Source organism: Trachurus trachurus (assembly GCF_905171665.1).
Source record: "Trachurus trachurus genome assembly, chromosome: 6".
Taxonomy (NCBI): Eukaryota; Metazoa; Chordata; class Actinopteri; order Carangiformes; family Carangidae; genus Trachurus; species Trachurus trachurus.
In genome coordinates, this window is record NC_139897.1 from 25,393,532 (window position 1) to 25,412,090 (window position 18,559).

At 41.9% G+C, this 18,559-nt stretch overlaps 2 protein-coding genes across 2 annotated transcripts; both read left to right on the plus strand.

Moving 5' to 3' along the window:
• Window positions 1-680: 680 nt before the first annotated feature.
• LOC310987891 (DEP domain-containing protein 7-like) lies at window positions 681-6,376 on the plus strand (the record flags this gene model as incomplete). Its single annotated transcript, XM_083974360.1, has 12 exons — window positions 681-747; window positions 1,239-1,424; window positions 1,861-2,002; window positions 2,112-2,207; window positions 2,746-2,951; window positions 3,608-3,803; window positions 4,465-4,610; window positions 4,786-4,953; window positions 5,057-5,199; window positions 5,360-5,485; window positions 6,001-6,076; window positions 6,165-6,376. The coding sequence occupies 12 exons, from the start codon at window positions 681-683 to the stop codon at window positions 6,374-6,376; spliced, it is 1,764 nt and encodes a 587-aa protein (XP_083830486.1).
• A 1,830-nt stretch (window positions 6,377-8,206) lies between these two features.
• On the plus strand, window positions 8,207-18,559 carry tcp11l1 (t-complex 11, testis-specific-like 1; the record flags this gene model as incomplete). Its single annotated transcript, XM_083974361.1, has 10 exons — window positions 8,207-8,540; window positions 8,891-9,030; window positions 11,159-11,291; window positions 11,392-11,512; window positions 12,498-12,718; window positions 13,473-13,609; window positions 13,885-14,066; window positions 15,464-15,645; window positions 15,732-15,904; window positions 18,324-18,559. Exons 2-10 carry the CDS (start codon window positions 8,895-8,897, stop codon window positions 18,557-18,559), a joined length of 1,521 nt encoding a protein of 506 aa, XP_083830487.1. The 5' UTR covers window positions 8,207-8,540; window positions 8,891-8,894.

Here is an 18,559-nt window from a genome sequence, read left to right on the forward strand (position 1 = left end):
TATATGCCTGTCTAAGAATAACTGTCTAAATATCCATTGTCCCTGTTGTAATAAATATCCTCAACCAGCATACATCTATCTAGCTAAATCAACTAAATCAAACCATAGGCATACAGATCTATGAATCAAGCCACTACTGCATAATACACTTTATATTTATACTGGATTTTATACTTGACTTGATACTGGCTGCTATTGTGACTGATTGATTTATTATGTAAGCTTTTTATGTGAATTATTTAATGCATTGCTGCTCATGTTATGATTTTTATAATGCGTTTTCATGCAAGCCAAAGATAAATTTCTGCCGTTGCATGCAAAGGTAGACAATAAAGTATTTATATTCTATTCTGAACAGCATTAGAAAACACTAGATATTCATTGAGTACATCAGGGCAGCGTAACAATGTGAAGTTATACTCACATACATACTGATTAATGAATAATATTTAGCATGTAAAGTAAACAGCCAGAGAATTGAGCTTTATACTTTCTTTTTTTTAAATAGGCTATGGGTCTTTGGTTTTATGTGATTTAGTGATTGGTGCCATCTAGCGGTTGAGATTGTGAATTACACAGGCCTGTACAGCCCATGGTAAAGACGCCACTTTTGCGTGAGCGTGGTTCCTGCTCAAACCAACCAGAAAAGTGTAGCTATATCGTATCATAATTTGTCCTACATGGCCTCAATAAAAGAAAGAGCTGCAGCGTTGAACCTTGCAGAGAAGCTGTGTGTGCGGTCTCCAGGTGAGTGTCAGCAAAGTGTTGTGATTAATTGAGCACCTGAATGTCATGGAGGCTTGTTCGTGCATCTGACTGCGTTTAATGCTAATGAACAGCAGAAAGGCAACACATTACTGAGTCACTGTGAAAAGTTTTTCCCTGAAGCCTCTGACTGACCCTCTTTTTGTTGTTTTTTTGCTTGCTGTTTTATTTCCCCTATGCATTTGTATTTTATTCTTTATCCCTTTGTACCCATCTTTGACCTAATCATCTATCTTTTCTTTAAACTACAGTATATATTTTTGTAATGATCTATTATTATGCAATAGTTGTTTAATGCTGATCACCAAAAGTTTACTGGGACAACAGATGCACAAATATAGGGTAGGCCTAGCTATTTCTTAAAGTGGACAATCAACCTTACACCCTGCACAGGTCATTGATAAATAAAGATACACGCTGAGTTTCTTGTCCTCCTTACATTATGTTAATGTTTCTGTGTGACTTCCTCTCAGCTCCTGCAGTGGCCAGTAAACCACCACAGTCTTCCTCTGTGTGGAGTGGCCTCATCTCCCACCTCAGGTCTTCTGTGACGGTGAAGCGTCGACGAGTGAACCTGAAGTCCCACAGCGACTGTTTCCTGGGCTCGGAGGCTGTAGATGTGGTGGCTGAACATGTGGACTCTGCAATGGACTTACAAAGTGGTGTGTTACAAGTTACATCAAATAAACTGAGGGTTATATACGACTCCAGCTGTCTTTTCAGGAAACCATTCCTGTCCATCAAAGACTTACAGTAGAAACTCTGGTTCATGCCTTCATTTCCTCACGTATAGACTGTTGTAACTCCCATTGCTCAGCTGGTTCAAAATGTAGCAGCAAGAATTATCACTGGAACCCTTTTCCATAGCATTTAATTAATACTCCATTGTTTTACCCACTGTTTTTAAATGTTCTTTCTCTCTGTCCTTTTCTCTCTTTTTATATTCTTTTGTCATTGTTGTTCTTGTTTTGCACGTTATCGTAAAGCACTTTGGTCAAGATGTGCTGTATAAATAAAGCTGACTTTTCTTTACTTTCTATTCTCATTTATCAAAGGATATTGATCAATTGTGTTGTGTTTTTCGTTAAACTGCAGGTGCCATCGTGTCTCGAGACAAAGTGGTGTGTGTGTGCCAGTCTCTGTTGGACTGTAACGTGTTTGAAGCGGTGGGAACCAGAGTGTTTGGGAAAGACAAGAAGCAGGAGGTCTTTCAGGACAGTAAGAGCGCCCTTTACAGGTTAGACACACACACACACACACACACACACTGAGGCACAATTTTTATATTTCTTTACTACATCACAGTGAAAAAATTGTCTTCTCCATCTTTTAAATCTGACACGTAGGTTTGTGAATGTGCCCATGCCGTCTGTGGATGAGCTGGAGAGAGGTTTGCTTGTGAATGGGATCCAAAAACTCTTCTGCAGTGTCCCTCCAGACGGGTACGGTGTCCAAACTAAAAACTCTAACTGCACACAATAACTGGTTTTTATGTTGTTAATTGTTTAACTGAAATTGTGTGATGCATGTGGCGTGCACTGGGTACTGTGCACCTTTTATGTATTTCTTTTTTTACCCAGAGACTTAAAGAATGTACTTTTTAATGGTGATATTTATTAGAATTCCTATTTTTAATGATGTATTTATTAATTTTCTTACTTGCAATTAGCAGACTTTGCACACAGCTGCCAACTCTCTTTTCTTTCCTGGTTTCTCTGTTATGTGTGTGTTTGTGCTGTTATGTGTTGTGTTGTGTTATGAGCATGTGGTGTGTGTGAACCACCAAATGGAATTGCCCTTTAAGGGATTAATAAAGTAGTCTTGAGTCTTATTGCAGATATACCGTGTTGGACACTGCAGCGACAGGTCCATAGTTAAAATGATATGACATATTTAATGTTCAGAGATCTCAGCAAAGCTTCTGAGCTCCTGTCATCAACTCCAGCTCTCAACTGTTTCTGTTTTGGTCTTGTTTTCCAGGCAGGAGGAGCAGAAGCAGCAGCAGACCCGTCCCATTGGGTCACGTCTCCAGGTGTCCACACCTGTCAAATTCACTCTGACACCCACAAGAACAAACCGACTGGACACTCTGCCAGTCTCTCCTGGTCTGTCCCTGGAGGCTGCGGTGGACAACCTGAGCCTGAGCCCCAGCAGAGCACAGACTGACGCTGGGTTACCACAACCACGTGAGTCAGTTATGTCATCACATGTGTGTCTTTTTACTCCCATGTAGGTTTTTGGTGGAGATGGAGAAAGATGTCCTTTTTTTTTGGCTGGGGAGTGGTAAGTGCATTTTTCTTTCTTTTTTCTTTTTTCTTTTTCCCAATTCTCTTTTTATTATGATTTTCCATGGTTCACATGTTAATTGACATAACAATTCACCATTCTCATCCATTCATCTGTAAATTACAACTGAACTGAATCACACAGCAACATATTTATATAAAAAAAAATTATAAAAGATCAAATATTTAAAATATAAAATGAAGAACTAAACTCCCTAGAACAGGAATGCTGGGTTGCACATTTGTGATACTAATACAAAAGGGTTAAAAAGGGGAAAAAAGAGGGAAAGGGACATGGCTTTAGATATAAATATACATAATCCATCTTTCCCATCTTCTCAAAAACAGACCATGTTGTAGTCTTATGGTAAAAGTAATTCTTTCCATCTTAAAAATGTCATAAATGATGTCAATCTGTATCGTCAGTGTTAATGTTTCAAAAATCTAAATATTCTTTTTATGCATTTGTTAAAAGGTACAGAACAATTTCTAACATAATCTACCCTTTAAAAATGGAGCCATGTTGATTTCTTCGTCTTGCTCCGCTCCACATGTAGTGGTGGAGGAGGTGTGGCAGGAGCAGACGCTGCTGCGGCTGCTGAACCTGGTGGAGCTGCCCGTCCTGGAAGGCGTTCTCCAGTGCAGCCAGGCTCCGTCGCCTCCGTCGCAGCAGCTGACTCACAGTAACCCCGACCTGATCTACAGCAGCAACCACCTGGACAGGCAGATCCTCAAGGCCTTCAGGGAGACTCAGTACGTTCGGCTTTGAGAATAAACATCATTATGTGACAGACATGAGATAAATCTCTAGGCAACTGAATCAAGTCAACTGGACTTACTTATTGTCTTGAAGGCGTTTCGCCCCTTATCCAAGTTGCTTCATCAACAGTGGTGTCCATCGCTGATGGAGCCACTTGGATAAGGGGCGAAACTTCTTCAAGACAATAACTAAGTCCAGTTGACTTGATTCAGTTGCCTAGAGATGCCTTTGACCTGGACAAATGAGAATTTGCACAGAGATATGAGAAAAGCAGATGCAAATTTCATCTCAAACTTTCAGACCAAACTGGCAATCGTATAATCTCAGTATCAGCATGAAAACAAATAAGCTAAATGCGTTTCTAACCAACCAAAACCAGATGCTGGAAGGGTTAATTTGACGATGGATGGATACAGTAGATGGATACAGTAGATAGATAGATGGATGGAAGGATACAGTAGATGGATACAGTAGATAGATAGATAGATGGATGGATAGATACAGTTGGTAGGTAGCTACAGTAGATGGATGGATAGATAGATATAGTCTGTAGATACGTAGATAGATAGAAAGAAAGAAAGACAGAGCATCAACTGATACAGGCGTTAAGGAATATCATCCTAATCCCGTCACACGTTCCTCTCTGTGTCTCAGGGAGGATGAATGGCTCCGTGCTGCTCTCGACTGCCTGGACTTCCTCTCTGACCAGCCGGTGGTGGAGCTGAGCAGGGAGCTGCCTCATTGTTTTCCTCCAGACCAGGAGAGCAGCGACCAAGTCCCAACTGGTAGCAGTACACAATGTGGAGGCAAATGGTTGGAAGGGTGTCTGTGTCCAGGAGGCCCAGACAGTCATTGTTATTTGAGTCTTTTGTCCTGATTTGACTGTGTGTGACTGACTTCAGGGGTTGTGTTTTTGTCTTTAGACCAAACTTATCTATTTTTCTGCCTATCTCTGTATTTCTGGCTCCACTGCAGCTTCACCAGGCCGCACCAGTGATGAGCCTCGTCTTTCCCAAAGTGGTCTGGCCCAGTGCAAGCTGCTGGTGTACAGGACCCTGGTGAAACACTACGGCCACACAGACAGAGCTCCACTGCTGCCGCCGCACATGGCTGACGTCTGCACAGCCATCACTGACCTGCTGGGTGAGAAGCTAACCATCCATGACACTGTGGTTTGTCCCAGGAGGAGCTTTCTCTCCATCCAAGATGCTTATAAGTTACGTCTGTGTCCTTCTGGCCTTCGCAGTGAACGCTAAATTAGACAGGGCTCTCGAGGCTCTGCAGCTTTGCTTGAAGTTGCTGCCACCTAGCTGCAGAGATGAGCTGCGCAGGCTGCTCACGTTCATGTCACTAGCAGCTGATCCACAAGGGATAAAACTGGATAAAGAGGTGAGATCCGATGACAAGGTCTTGTACAAGATAACGCATTTTCGAAAAGGAATCCTTTGTGGGCATTGAAATTCATCTTTGTGCTGCAGCGTGTAGAGGCAACTTCAGCTGTTTTCTCCTCTGTAATCTCATATCAAAAACGTGCTTTTGAATCTTTTAGATGGAAAACAGATTAGCAGTGAAGAGGTCTTTCTCCAGAGCGATCATCCACAACAAAGCTCTCTCTAAGGAGAAAGAGGATCTGATTGTTTGCTTCATGCTCAGCAACATAAAGGAAATCTTCAAGGTACAGGATTTATCCCCTGGATCTTTACCTCTCCTTCCCCCTGTACAAAATGTTTAATATGTAAATGTTTTGTATTCGTAGGTATGACATGTACTCTCAAAATAAAAGCACACATGTAAAGATTATAATATCAAACCTATTAGAAGTTGGGCAAAAAATCTTGCCCAAATGTGCATGTGATAAACACCCAAAGCCCATAATATGTTGACGTTATCACATAACAGTTGAGTAAGTTCTCTCTCAAACTGCGAAACAGAGTCTGACAGTGGTTTGAGGCCGACTTTTAAAGTGTTTATTTGAGTTTTGACATTTCAGTGGTGCTGTAACTCACTGTTGCGTAAACAAAATTGCTCAAATTGAGTTGCGAATTACAGTTTTGAAATTGCTGTCGCAAACATTTGTGTAAGTGAAAGTGATAAACGGGAATTTTTCAATCACATCTTAATCGACAAACTGTTTTCCGCCCTTCAGTGATTTGCCACCATCATGGTTTTTTTCCCCCCTCTTTGCTCCAGATACCAGGGGCTCTGCACAAAGGAGTGAGTAGTAAGCTGGCCGGCCTGGTACACGGGACACAGCCTGATGTGACTGGTAAATCACTATAATACTGACTTTATGATAATTATAATTCAAATACCTAATATTATTGAAAGTCGTCATGTTGTGTGATGTCCTGCAGGTTCCACATTTTGTCAGCAGGTTCCCAGCAGGACTTACACCGATGCTACAAAGGAGACCACCAACCAGGAACTGTGGGCTCTGCTGCACAGCATCCACGGAGACACGAAGATCTCAGCCAAGGAGAAAAAGCGCCGTTTGAGACAGTTTTACCAAGCCCACCCAGAGATATTTAACCAGTACTTTGGTGAATCTGCTGTGAGTGTGCTGTAGATGTGTGTTTGATATCTTCTGAGATAATTTTTGGTCAATAGCTGGCCGATTAGACTCTAACATAATTGTTCAGTTCAGTTCAGTTCAGACAACTTTATTAGTCCATAATTGTGATTCTGGTATTACAAAAAAAACACCTACAGCATGCATTATGATTTAATTATTGGATGATTGACAAATTATTATTGAGCAAAAATAAATAAACGCATGATATTATTCTCAGCTGTGTTGCTCTGTATGAAGTAATATGTTAGTAGGGGCGCAACAATAGGCTACAGTACATCAATAGCATCAGTCGAAAATGAAAACAATGATCAGACATTACTCAATATCATGATTTGTAAGCTGCGCCTTGATTATGAAATTCCCCTGGCACGACATCACAGTGCTGCAATTTCATATTTCATTTGCAAAGACGTGTAGCTAGCTAGTCGGATTATTGTCTACTGAATCAATTATAATATTGTTTTTATGATAAAACTTGTGATTTACACCCTTAGCCTACCTGTTAGTTGTAAATTGCACAATTCAGATATGATTCATTGGAAGTAGGCTACCGTTAGCTTAGCCTCAGTTTTTAGCATTTTTGTTGTCTTGTGTGTTTTAACCATGGTTTTAACTGTGTTGAGCTGTCAGGGCCACTGTAGTTACACTATATTACCAAAAGTATTCGCTCACCCATTCAAATGATCAGAATCAGGTGTCCTAATCACTTGGCCTGGCCCCAGGTGTATAAATTCCCTTAGTTCCAGTGAAAGGAACTTTGAATGCTTCAGGTTACCAAAACATTTTGGACGATTCCATGCTCCCAACCTTGTGGGAACAGTTTGGAGCGGGCCCCTTCCTCTTCCAACATGACTGTGCACCAGTGCACAAAGCAAGGTCCATAAAGACGTGGATGACAGAGTCTGGTGTGGATGAACTTGACTGGCCTGCACAGAGTCCTGACCTGAACCCGATAGAACACCTTTGGGATGAATTAGAGCGGAGACTGAGAGCCAGGCCTTCTCGACCAACATCAGTGTGTGACCTCACCAATGCGCTTTTGGAAGAATGGTCAAAAATTGCTATAAACACTCAACTCAACCTTGTGGACAGTCTTCCCAGAAGAGTTGAAGCTGTAATAGCTGCAAAAGGTGGACCGACATCATATTGAATTCTATGAGTTAGGAATGGGATGGCACTTCAGTTCATAGAATGAGTAAAGGCAGGTGAGCGAATACTTGTATATCAACAGAAGCTTATAACAATAATATAACATAAATAATCATCACACATCACAGTGCTGCAATTTCATATTTCAAAGACGTGTAGCAAATCGGATTATTGTCTACGGAATCAATATAATATTGTTTTTATGATGAAACTTGTGATTTACACCCTTACCTGTTAGTTGTAAATTGCACAATTCAGATTATGGAAGTAGGCTACCGACCGTTAGCTTAGCCTCAGTCTTTAGCATTTTTGTTGTCTTGTGTGTTTTAACTGTGTGTTGAGCTGTCAGGGGCACTGTAGTTATATCAACAGAAGCGTATAACAATAATATAACATTTATAATTAAAAAAAAATCATAATATAACATAAATGAACTCATAAAACCAAAAAAACTGCTGTAATGGAGTCAAATTAACGGCCGTGGCGTTACGTTGCCTAGTAACCAAACGGTTTTTCTTTCTAGCACCTTCTGTTCTGGTTCTGGGACCCTTTGAAGTACGTGTGTGCGCGCGGGGTGGGGGCTCGACTGTTACGTCACGTTAACCCCACCCAAACACGGAAGTGCGGCTTCATCAGCAGCAGCAGCAGCAACAGCAGCAGATTTGAGGAGAAGAAGGAGCAAGAGGAGGAGGAGGAGAAGAGGAAGAAACGGGCTGCGACGTAGGAAATATAAAGCTCGAGTTTTTCCGGGATGAAATAAAAGCCGCCGTCGGTGTCTGACAGCGATGACGTTATGACGTTATGAATGAACGTGTGACTGGCTGCGATAAACCGGGTCATGAAGAAGTAGCTGTGTCATAACTAAGGCTTTGTTGTGCTGCTTACTGTTGTTGTTGTTGTTGTGGACAGCCCAGCCGCAGATTTAAAGGTGACGTTAGATAGGCTACAGTAAGTTGAGCTCCACAGCTACAACCCTCCTCTGTCTTTCTTCCGGGCTGCAGACGACAAGGTTAGTAGCCTAATGATCCCGCAGACACACACACTAACACACACATAGGGCTGTGAAGAGAGCCACAGTACCATGAGGCTTTGTTTTGTTTACCTAGCTCACCCTCCCATCCTCTATCTCTCTCTCTCCCTCTCTCTGTCTGCACTGGGATGATGTCATCATCTGTAAATCACAGCAACAAACCAGCATCTTTCCTCTTTATACAACCACACGACATCCTAATAATAATAGTAGGCTATATATATATAGGCTATATATGACAAGCTAGAAACATCTCTGTTTGACAGACCTTTAACTCAGCCGAGCTGTAAGTAACTGGTCTTCTGGTCTGCGGACAACCCTCGACTCAGGAGGATGCCAAAGAAGGGAGACCACCTCGAGGGTGAAGGAGACAAGGAGGCGAAGGAGGAGTCGTCATCTGAGGAGACGGTGAGGCGGAGAGTCCGGGCAGATCCTCCTCCAGGCCAGCTGGTCGAGACCTGTCCACAAGGTGAGAGGGAGTGCGCTTCAACTCACATATAGTGTGCAGAGAGTAATATCATGTCTTTAGAGGAGGGAATAGGAGGGACAGCTTCATCCTGATTGAGGCATGTGAAGGAGAAGTTTGGATCCTTCCTATAAAACACCAACAACTCATTAGGACTTGTACAGCAGGTTAAGATATAAACATTAACACTTCACTAATGATAAATTCTCTTCTAAATCACCAAATTATGGCATTTAATGAAACAATATGTAAGCATATCTCAGATGACAAGAACTCTGGGTCGACATCATAGACCTGAGGCTGCACAGCTGTTGCACAGATGTGGCCTTAACTGGATTTTTAGACCTGGACTTGCAGTGTGAAGTTTCAGCTTGGATCCAGTTTCTGTTTCCTTGAAATAAAACTGGCAACCTCAGTCAGTCCTCCAAGTTTCTCCTCCTCCTCCTCCTCCTCTTCGCAGTTCTTTATTAACACAAACATCTTAGCTTAGATGGGGACACAAAAAAACAATCCTCCCATTGTACAGTGGAGAGGAAACATGACCGTTATAGCTCGTTCCTTCAGGGGTTGGCAGATAAATTATTCCCGTCTGCAGCGGTTAACTCTTCATTAACGCAGCTCCTCTCATTCTCATCTTGTTATCACTGAGAGACATCCCGCTGTGACCTGAGAGCTGGTGTGGTAATTCACTCAAATGAAGACAAAGTGGTCTACAATGTCAGGGAGGAGGATGTCCAGCAGGTGTTACCTTATGATGTCCCATCTCAGTGATGCACATCTGTTTCACCTTACTTATTCTCTAGCTATAAATGACAGTGATTTTAGTTGTTTCAGTAATGTTTTTTAGAGGTGCCACATTATGATATTATCATGATACTTAAGTCACAATATAATGTTACTGTGATTTTAAACATTTAGCAAAACCCTGAGTTGCGATACATGGTAAATTTCAACTTAATCTGTTTTATCTAATAAGACAAGGTTCTCAGTTTCACTTAAATACTTTTTTATTCTTGCAAAATAGGAGACAGCCTGACCAACACAATGAGAAAAAGGTAGCTATTCTAGTATTATAGCGACCACCTTTGAAAAATAAAGCCGCTGAGTGACTTTGTACTGTAGGCTCTTCTTTGTGACGCGTCCATACAAATCCATACAAATGTACTATCTATAAAAGGTGGACCAATATGGAATAGCCTCCCTGTCCCAAATATAGGAAAACCCCACTCTTGCCACTTTCAAAGGACAACTGAAAGCATGGTTATGAGTAAACCAGATGTGTGAACATTTGTAGCTTCTTAACTGGACTGATGATTGAGATATCTATTTATTTCTGTGCACTTTATCATAAATTGTAGATGTTTTTTAGATTTTAACTTGCATATTATAGCTTCATGTTAAAATGTTTTGTTTTTGTGTACCTGATTATGTGTTTTTTGGTTATGTTGCAGCTACATGTCTTGTTTTATGTAATTCCCTTTGTCTATACTCCCACTGCCACCAAGTGATATGTTATAGATTGATACTAACTAGCATAGCTGAATTGATACAGTTGCCATGCAAAATATCACAACACTATGCTGTATGGATTAGGATTTAGTGGTCATTGCCAAAAAAAAAAACCAATTAATTCTCAAGGTTGCAAAGTTGCAGATGTAATTTGATGTTTTGGGGGAGGGTGGGGGATTAAACCCATGTAGTGCAAAAACATTGGCAGCTTTGATGTGTTTTATCTCATTGTCCTTGTAATCCCATTCACACTTTTGTTATGTTCTCCAATATTTTCTGCTCGACAGATGAAGATGTGACTTGTTTTTCATGCTCAGATTTATAAATTGGATTATATTTCACGTGCACGAGTAGAGACTTTGCTTTGTTTGGTTTTCCTGACAGCAGGATAACTGGAGCGGATTAACACATCTTGTCTTTTGGTGTGCACCTGCTTGTTGTTGTTGCGTTCACACTAAATCCACTAGGAAATAAGAGATAATGAGAAATGTTTGAGAAGTTGTCGCTGATGTAACGGCTCTGTTTTGTTTTCTCAGCTGAGGGGAAAGGTGTGGTTTGTATCTTTTGGAGTCAAGTAAACACTGATTAATTGTGTATTTGTGTATTTTTCTCTCCCTGGCAGCCGACCCCCCCATGTTTGTCTCCGTGGAGGAGCTGATGGAGACGGCCAGTAAAATGAGCAACATGGCTCTGGCTCATGAGATCGTGGTGAACCAGGGTTTTCAGCTCAAAGCTGCTGAACCTCCGGAGGGAAGGTGAGAGTGTGATCCAGTGCTGCTGCTGCGCCTGTGACCGTCACTTCCTCCTGTTAAAAAAAGAAAAAGTAACAGTCCATCCTTTGTGTCCCCGGTGCAGTTTGAAGTCCAGAGTGAAGGAGATAATACACAAAGCATTCTGGGATTGTCTGGAAGCACAGCTGAAGGAGGAGCCACCGTCTTATGAACACGCCATCAGACTACTCGCTGAGATCAAAGAGGTGTAGTTTTATTTTTTATTTTATTTTTTATTTTTTATTTAATGGAAGCAGACAATGACATACGAAATGTATAAACTAACAATACACTGACCAAAAACAGACAAACAAAACAAAAACAAAACAAAACCTGACAACATAAAACAATCAGGACCAAACGGGACAGAAAAGTAAAAAGAAAAAAAGAAAAAAGAAAATTAGATTTACAGTTACAACTCAACATACATTTACTCAAACTTAAATGTTTCCTATTTTTTGTTATGCATTTCTACCTTGTCTTGATTTGTTGCGATAATTTTTCCAAAAGAAATAGCACTTTATTAAAAAAAAAAAAATCCAAGTTAATGTTTGTTGTCATTGCATATACAGCTGTGCAGGTGTCTGTCAAGAGCCCAGAATCTCACTGATTTGACACAAATTACAAGCAGTCACAGGTGTGGACAGTTACCCATAGTGGCCATTTAAACCAGTCTGTGGCAGTTTATGTGTTTATTATCAGGTCAAAACTTTGTGGTATTTAAAATTTTGATCAGGGCCATTTGGGTGGTTGTACTTATCATTATGATTTTAAAAGAGCAAACACAATTGTGTGATAATAAATGGCTTTGACCAAACACTAACTCTGAATAAAAGAACATTTTTGTTTGCATGAAATATTATATTTTCTGAAATATGGACAATATTTCACAAATTCTGCCAGAGTATGTAAACTTATGAGCACAACTGTATATATTTATTTTTATCCTATCCCTATCCTCTTCGTATTCCGTACTCTTGGAGCAACTTTAATATGACGTAGTGATAAAGTATTCTGATTCTTATTCAGATTTTAATCCTAAGGAACTTCATAAACCCTGACATCCTTCTCCGGTGGTTAATAAGACGATGTACAAGTTTGTAATTTGAGGACCTCCCTACTTTTCCTCGTTTCTGACTGACTTTCCGTTCCTTCCTGTCTTGTCTCATGCTGCCTTCCCTGCTCGTCCAGATCCTGCTGTCTTTCCTGCTCCCGGACCACACTCGCCAGCGGGCCCGGATCGAGGAGGTCCTGGACCTGCCTCTGATCCAGCAGCAGGCCGAGAACGGAGCTCTGGACATCGGCCGCCTGTCCCATTTCATCGTGTGGATGATGGGCTCGCTGTGCGCCCCCTCCAGAGACGGGGAGATCAACAAGCTGAGGGAGATCACAGACATCGTGCCTCTGTACAAGTAAGACGACAAGAGACAAAAGAGAGAGAGGGGGGGGGTTATTATTAGCTCTGCATGATACAGGCCTCAGTTTATTTTTAGTGTGTTACTTGATGTCGTCTTGATCTGGAGTGACTCAGAGAACAATAACAGACAATTTATTAAGACATTGTAGATGGTACAGTCTTTAGGGATGTCACGATTATAGATTTTCTTGGTTCGATTATTGTCAGAGAAATAATCACGGTATCACGATTATTATGCATCAATTAATTTCATAACACTATGAATGTGTAAAATCAAATATACCGTAGTCAAAATATAATTACATTACTAAGTATAAACACAAAATATTCGAAGTATCTATTAATACAGGACCAATTATTAATCCTCAAGAGGAAATGTTGATTATTAATTAATTCAATATTCAAGTCATTAATTGTCATCTATACCAAATGTTTAAGTTTATTTTAATCCTTTTTTTAATTGCAAATGACACACTAACATTAAATTACTACCAATGAAATGTCACATTACGTAAATTTACATAATTAACGTACAGTAATGTAACAAACAAAAACAAAGTTCAGCAGGCGGTTGTTGTGTAACTTTGTTTTCGTTCCATGTGAAAGTGACGGTATTTAAGAATCTTTACGATTAATTAATCGTGGTGTTTAATACCGTGATTAATTGTGAAAACAAGTAATGTGACATCCCTATTACAGTCTTTCTTCCTCTTCAGTTCACTGTTCTCTGTCCTCCTCCTCCCTCTCAGGGCGATTTTCTCAGTTCTGGACCTGATGAACATGGACATGGCGAACTTTGCCCTGAGCAGCATCCGGCCTCATCTGATGCAGCAGTCTGTGGAGTACGAGAGGAACAAGTTCCAGGAGTTTCTGGAGAAACAACCAAGTAAAGTGGCTTTCCACATTTTGAATTAGTCATTTAATGTATTATTCATGCTGCCAGCTTTACATATTGGCCTGGAGCATATGGTTGGTTATAAAGCTTAGTGAAAACCTTCATTATAGTTTCTCTTTAAAAGCTGGATATCCACAGTGGTTCCCAACTGAGGTATTACAATTAAAAAAATGCAAAAATAAAAATGTAAATCATAGGAAATAAATACCTTGTGCTGCCTTCATTTTCATTCATAATTAAATGAAATTATCCTTTTGTTCTGTCAGATGCCTTAGACTACACTGAGAAGTGGCTTGAAGACACGGTGAAGAGCCTGGGTGAGGCCGGGGTGGAAGCCTGCGGTGCTGCTTCGTCTGACCCCGACCCCTCACTCCTCCCCCTCAATGTCCACAACCATGCCTTCCTACGTCTGCTGAAGTGGGACCACGCCTCAGTGCTCTTCCCCGAGGTACACCGACCCCTTCTTAACCCCGAAGCCCATCACTACTACCTCTCTCTGGTTGTCATGTCTGTGTTGTGTTTGTACCACTTATCAACCACTTTATTAAGAACACCTTGCTTGTACCTGCCTAAATTATTCGTGGTATAGATTTAATAAGATGCTGAAATGTTCCTCAAACGTTTTGGTCCACATTGACATGAGAGCAGCACATGCATTCCACGGGGGCCTTAAGCAAAATTTTTATTTTGAGGTCCTCTATAACTGCCAATAATACTGATTATGGATTATTTACAAACCTAAAAACCTATTTCATTTTTCTAATCTGTCTATCTTTGCACGTCTGTCCGTCCTGGGTGAGGGATCCCTCCTCTGTTGCTCACCCTGAGGTTTCTCAGATTTTTCCCTGTTAAAAGGGTTTTCATGGAGTTTTTCCTCAGTCGATGTGAGGGTCTAAGGACAGAGGATGTTGTTACGATGCCATGTAAAGCCCTTTGAGACAAACTGTTTGTAAAAACGGGCTATACAAATAAAATTGCCTTGCCTTGCCTTGCCTTGCCTATCTAAAATGGTACCAAATTCAGCCAAAAGTGTGTAGCCTGGGGTTGATTAACACTGAGTGTGATACTGAATGTCATCTGGCCTACTAAAAGTAACAAAATAAACTAATAGACATGTGCATTGCATTGCATTTAATGGAAACACATCATCTGCTTTAAAAAAAAAAGTTTTCAATAAACTGCAACAACAAAGGACAACAACGACTCGACAAAACTAAAACATAAAGGACCAACACATGAAACATATCAAGACATAACATACATAACAAAATTAACAAATATGACGAGACATAACACTGTACCACTGATACAAGGTAGGATAGATCCATGCTTTCATGTTGTTTAGGTCAATTTGTGACCTGATCATCTCAATGTCAAAGCAGAAATCCAGACTCATCAGACCAGGCAACATGTTTACTTCCTCTCTTGTCCAGTTTTTGTTGAGTGTGTGTGAAGTGTAGCCTCAGTTTCCTGGTGTGGTCTTCTGCTGCTGTAGCTCGTCTGCTCCAAGATTCGATCTGTTGTATGTTCAGAGATGCTCCTCTGCAGACCTCAGTGAATATTTGAGTTTCTGTTGCCTTTCTGTCATATCTATTCAAGCTGACTATTCTCCACCGATTTCTAGATAATTCTTTGGATGTGGAAATCCAAGTGGATCAGCAGTTTCTGAAACACTCAGTCCAGCCCGTTTGCTTTAAACAACCACTCCACGTTCAAAGTCACTTGAATCTCCATTCTTCTCCATCATGATGCTCAGTTTGAGCTTCAGCAGATCATCTTTACCACGTCTTCATGTCTAAAGTTGAACCTTTTAACCCGTTATCCCTCCTCCTCTTCTCTCCTCAGACCGTGTTGATGGACCAGGCTCGGTTCCAGGAGATGCAGCAGGAGGTGGATCGGTTGGTTCTCCTCTCCGCTGTGCTGCTCATCGCCTACACCACCGCGGGGGACGCCATCTCCGGCCTGCCGGGGCTGATGGACGCTCTTAAAAACACCATTAATGTCATGCTAGTGGACACGGACGCACAGTGAGTAGAAGTACTTTCAATACCAACAGTCACATTGATAGGATTTTTACAACTTAATTCCCACACTCCCTCCTGTCTGTCTGAAGGTCGTTCAGCGAACAGGAGGCCTTAGCGACCATCGGAGAGAAACTGTGTGTCGAGCTGAGTCAGTGTCTGAGCCAACATGGCTTCCCTCCGTTCACTGACCACCAGAAAAGGATCCTGAAGGGACAGATCTCAGCGCTCATCCAGCCAGACAACACAGTCCGCAAGCTGATGGGTAACAACACCGACACCTCTCCTCATAAATATCATGATACAGGTATAGCCAAGTATTTTATTACATGAACTGCTAATCCCATTTTGCAAGGATACAAATTATTTTAAAGGGATAGGTCAACATTTTGGCAAACTGGCCCATTGCCATAATCCCTATAGTCATAGCAGTAGGTTCGTTACCTTTAATTGTCGGTGCAAGATATTTTTAGAACGGCGGAGCAGAGCCGTGAGCTGCTCAGAGCTACGCTACGGAGGCTAATGGGATTTCTTGGTTTTCCTCATCAAACTCATCAAATACACAATCCAACAACTCTAAATCGCTCTGGTGGACAAGTTGTGACCTGCACATTCACCATGCTATGAGATAACAACAGAACGTTACCAGACAGAGTTGTTTTAGAGGCAAATGCAGAGACTGCTTGCTGAAAAACTGCTCCCGACGGGAACGCGCATCAGCAGTTTTGCATGAATTTACCTCTAAAACAACTTGTCTTTATCTTTAACTTAAAACCTTAATATAGTTATTTATTTAATATATAATAATTTAAAATAATATAATACCTTTATTCGTTCCACAGTGGTGAAATTTACTGTATGAGTACTGTAATGTATTGCAGCAGCAGACTGTATAGCACAGATAATAAATAGCAAATGGCAATAGCAGTAAAAAGAACGCAGTATTTGTAATAAGAGTATGATTAATGAATAATAAGAATAAGAAAAAAATATATATACATTATAATCTACGGAAGCGCATTGCATTCACTTGATAAAATAAAATTTAGACACCTTATCTCGTAATTACGAGATCTTTTCTCGTAATTATGAGATCCTGATGTCGTAATTATGAGATCCTGATGTCGTAATTATGAAAAGGAAATGTCTATATATCCGCTCTTGTTGTCTTAATAGATGAATGCTACGGTGGTGCAGTGGTTAGAGCAGTTGCTACCCATACAGGAAACCGAGGATCGAATCCTGGGTGGAGCACATCGTTCTCGTTTTGTATATTAGGCCACTGTAGCCTGACATTATTAGACAGCGGGGGACACACCGGCCCACGTAACCGATTGTGCCGTTCATACACACCAAAGACCCCGGTGCCTGGCCGCCGCAGCAGCAGCAGCAGCAGCAGCAGCAGCAGCAGCGGCGGCCGGGCACCGGGGTCTGTGGAGCGGGTTCATGAAGCCTGGTTGTCCCGACATGACTCAACTCACAACACTGCAACGTTTTGTTGTGTGTCTTGTAGCCGAAAAGTAGGCTACAACACACACAACATAACGTGACAGCCGCAGTGTTGTGAGTGAGTCATGTCGGGACAACCAGGCTTCATGAACCCGCTCCACAGACCCCGGTGCCCGGCCGCCGCTGCTGCTGCTGCTGCTGCTGCTGCTGCTGCTGCTGCTGCTGCTGCTGCTGCTGCTGCTGCTGCTCCGGAGGGGAAGGCGAAGCTCACTGCCAGGATCACCGCCGGAGCAGCGGCGGCGGCCGGGCTCACACCCGGGGAAGGCGATCCTGGCAGTGAGGGTGTGTGAGCCCGCCGCCGCCGCCGCCGCTGGGGGCGGCCAGGCGGTGGAGGCGATCAGTGAGCTTCGCCTTCCCCACCCAGGGAAGGCCATCCTGGCAGTTAAGAGGAGAAACTTTCAGGTTCAGGAGCAGCGGAGCGGCTCGCGGCTGCAGCTCAGTTCACTTCACACACTGAGAATGGAGTTTGTTTTCTTCCGGTAGACGTAAACACGTAACACGTGTACCCCCTGTCCAATCAGAACGCTTCCCGACCCCCAGACGTTAAGCAGAATTAAATAAAGGCGATTTAATGTGTTTTCCATGTTAACCCCAATTCTGAATTATTATTTCCATGTAAACTCGAAGGAGAATATTTTAATTTCAAACTATTTAATTCAGAATAATTAATTCCGAATTAAAAAACATCATGTAAACGATAAGCCCCACCATGGGATTCGATCCTCAGTCTCCCGTGTGAGAGGTAACTGCTCTGTCCACTGTACTACCATGGACCGTTGTTTCTGACTGAGACAAGAGCGGACTTATAGACATTCCTTTTTCTCTATCTCATAATTACGAGATCAGGATCTCATAATTACGAGAAAAGATCTCGTAATTACGACATCAGGATCTCGTAATTACGAGAAAAGATCTCGTAATTACGAGATAAGGTGTCTAAATTTTATTTTATCAAGTGAATGCAATGCGCTTCCGTAATAATCCAATCATGTTTTATGCTGAGAACAGCTCTTGTTGTGGAGTCTGACAACAAAATGAAATAGCACAATGAAATGCAAATACAAATACCTGATACAACACTTGTTATTATAGGTCAAAGATGGTTTGGGATCACGAGGTCAGCCGATGGCATTTTTTTTTGACAATAACAGAGATTTCCTCTCCTCTGCTGTCAGACTCTCGGATCCAGACCTACCTCCTGGCCGCCCTCGAGTCCAGTCAGCATAAGACCCCTCCCCCGCTCCCCGGAGGCCTGACTCCGGTCAGCAGGGAGCTGAAGGAGCTCGCCGTTCACTTCAGTCGCCTCGTCAACCACAACAAGCTGGTCTACTCCCCCTTCTACAAAAACATCCTCCAGAAAATACTGACAGCCGGGTGGGGGGGCGTTCCCGTTCCCGGCACAGACACGTAA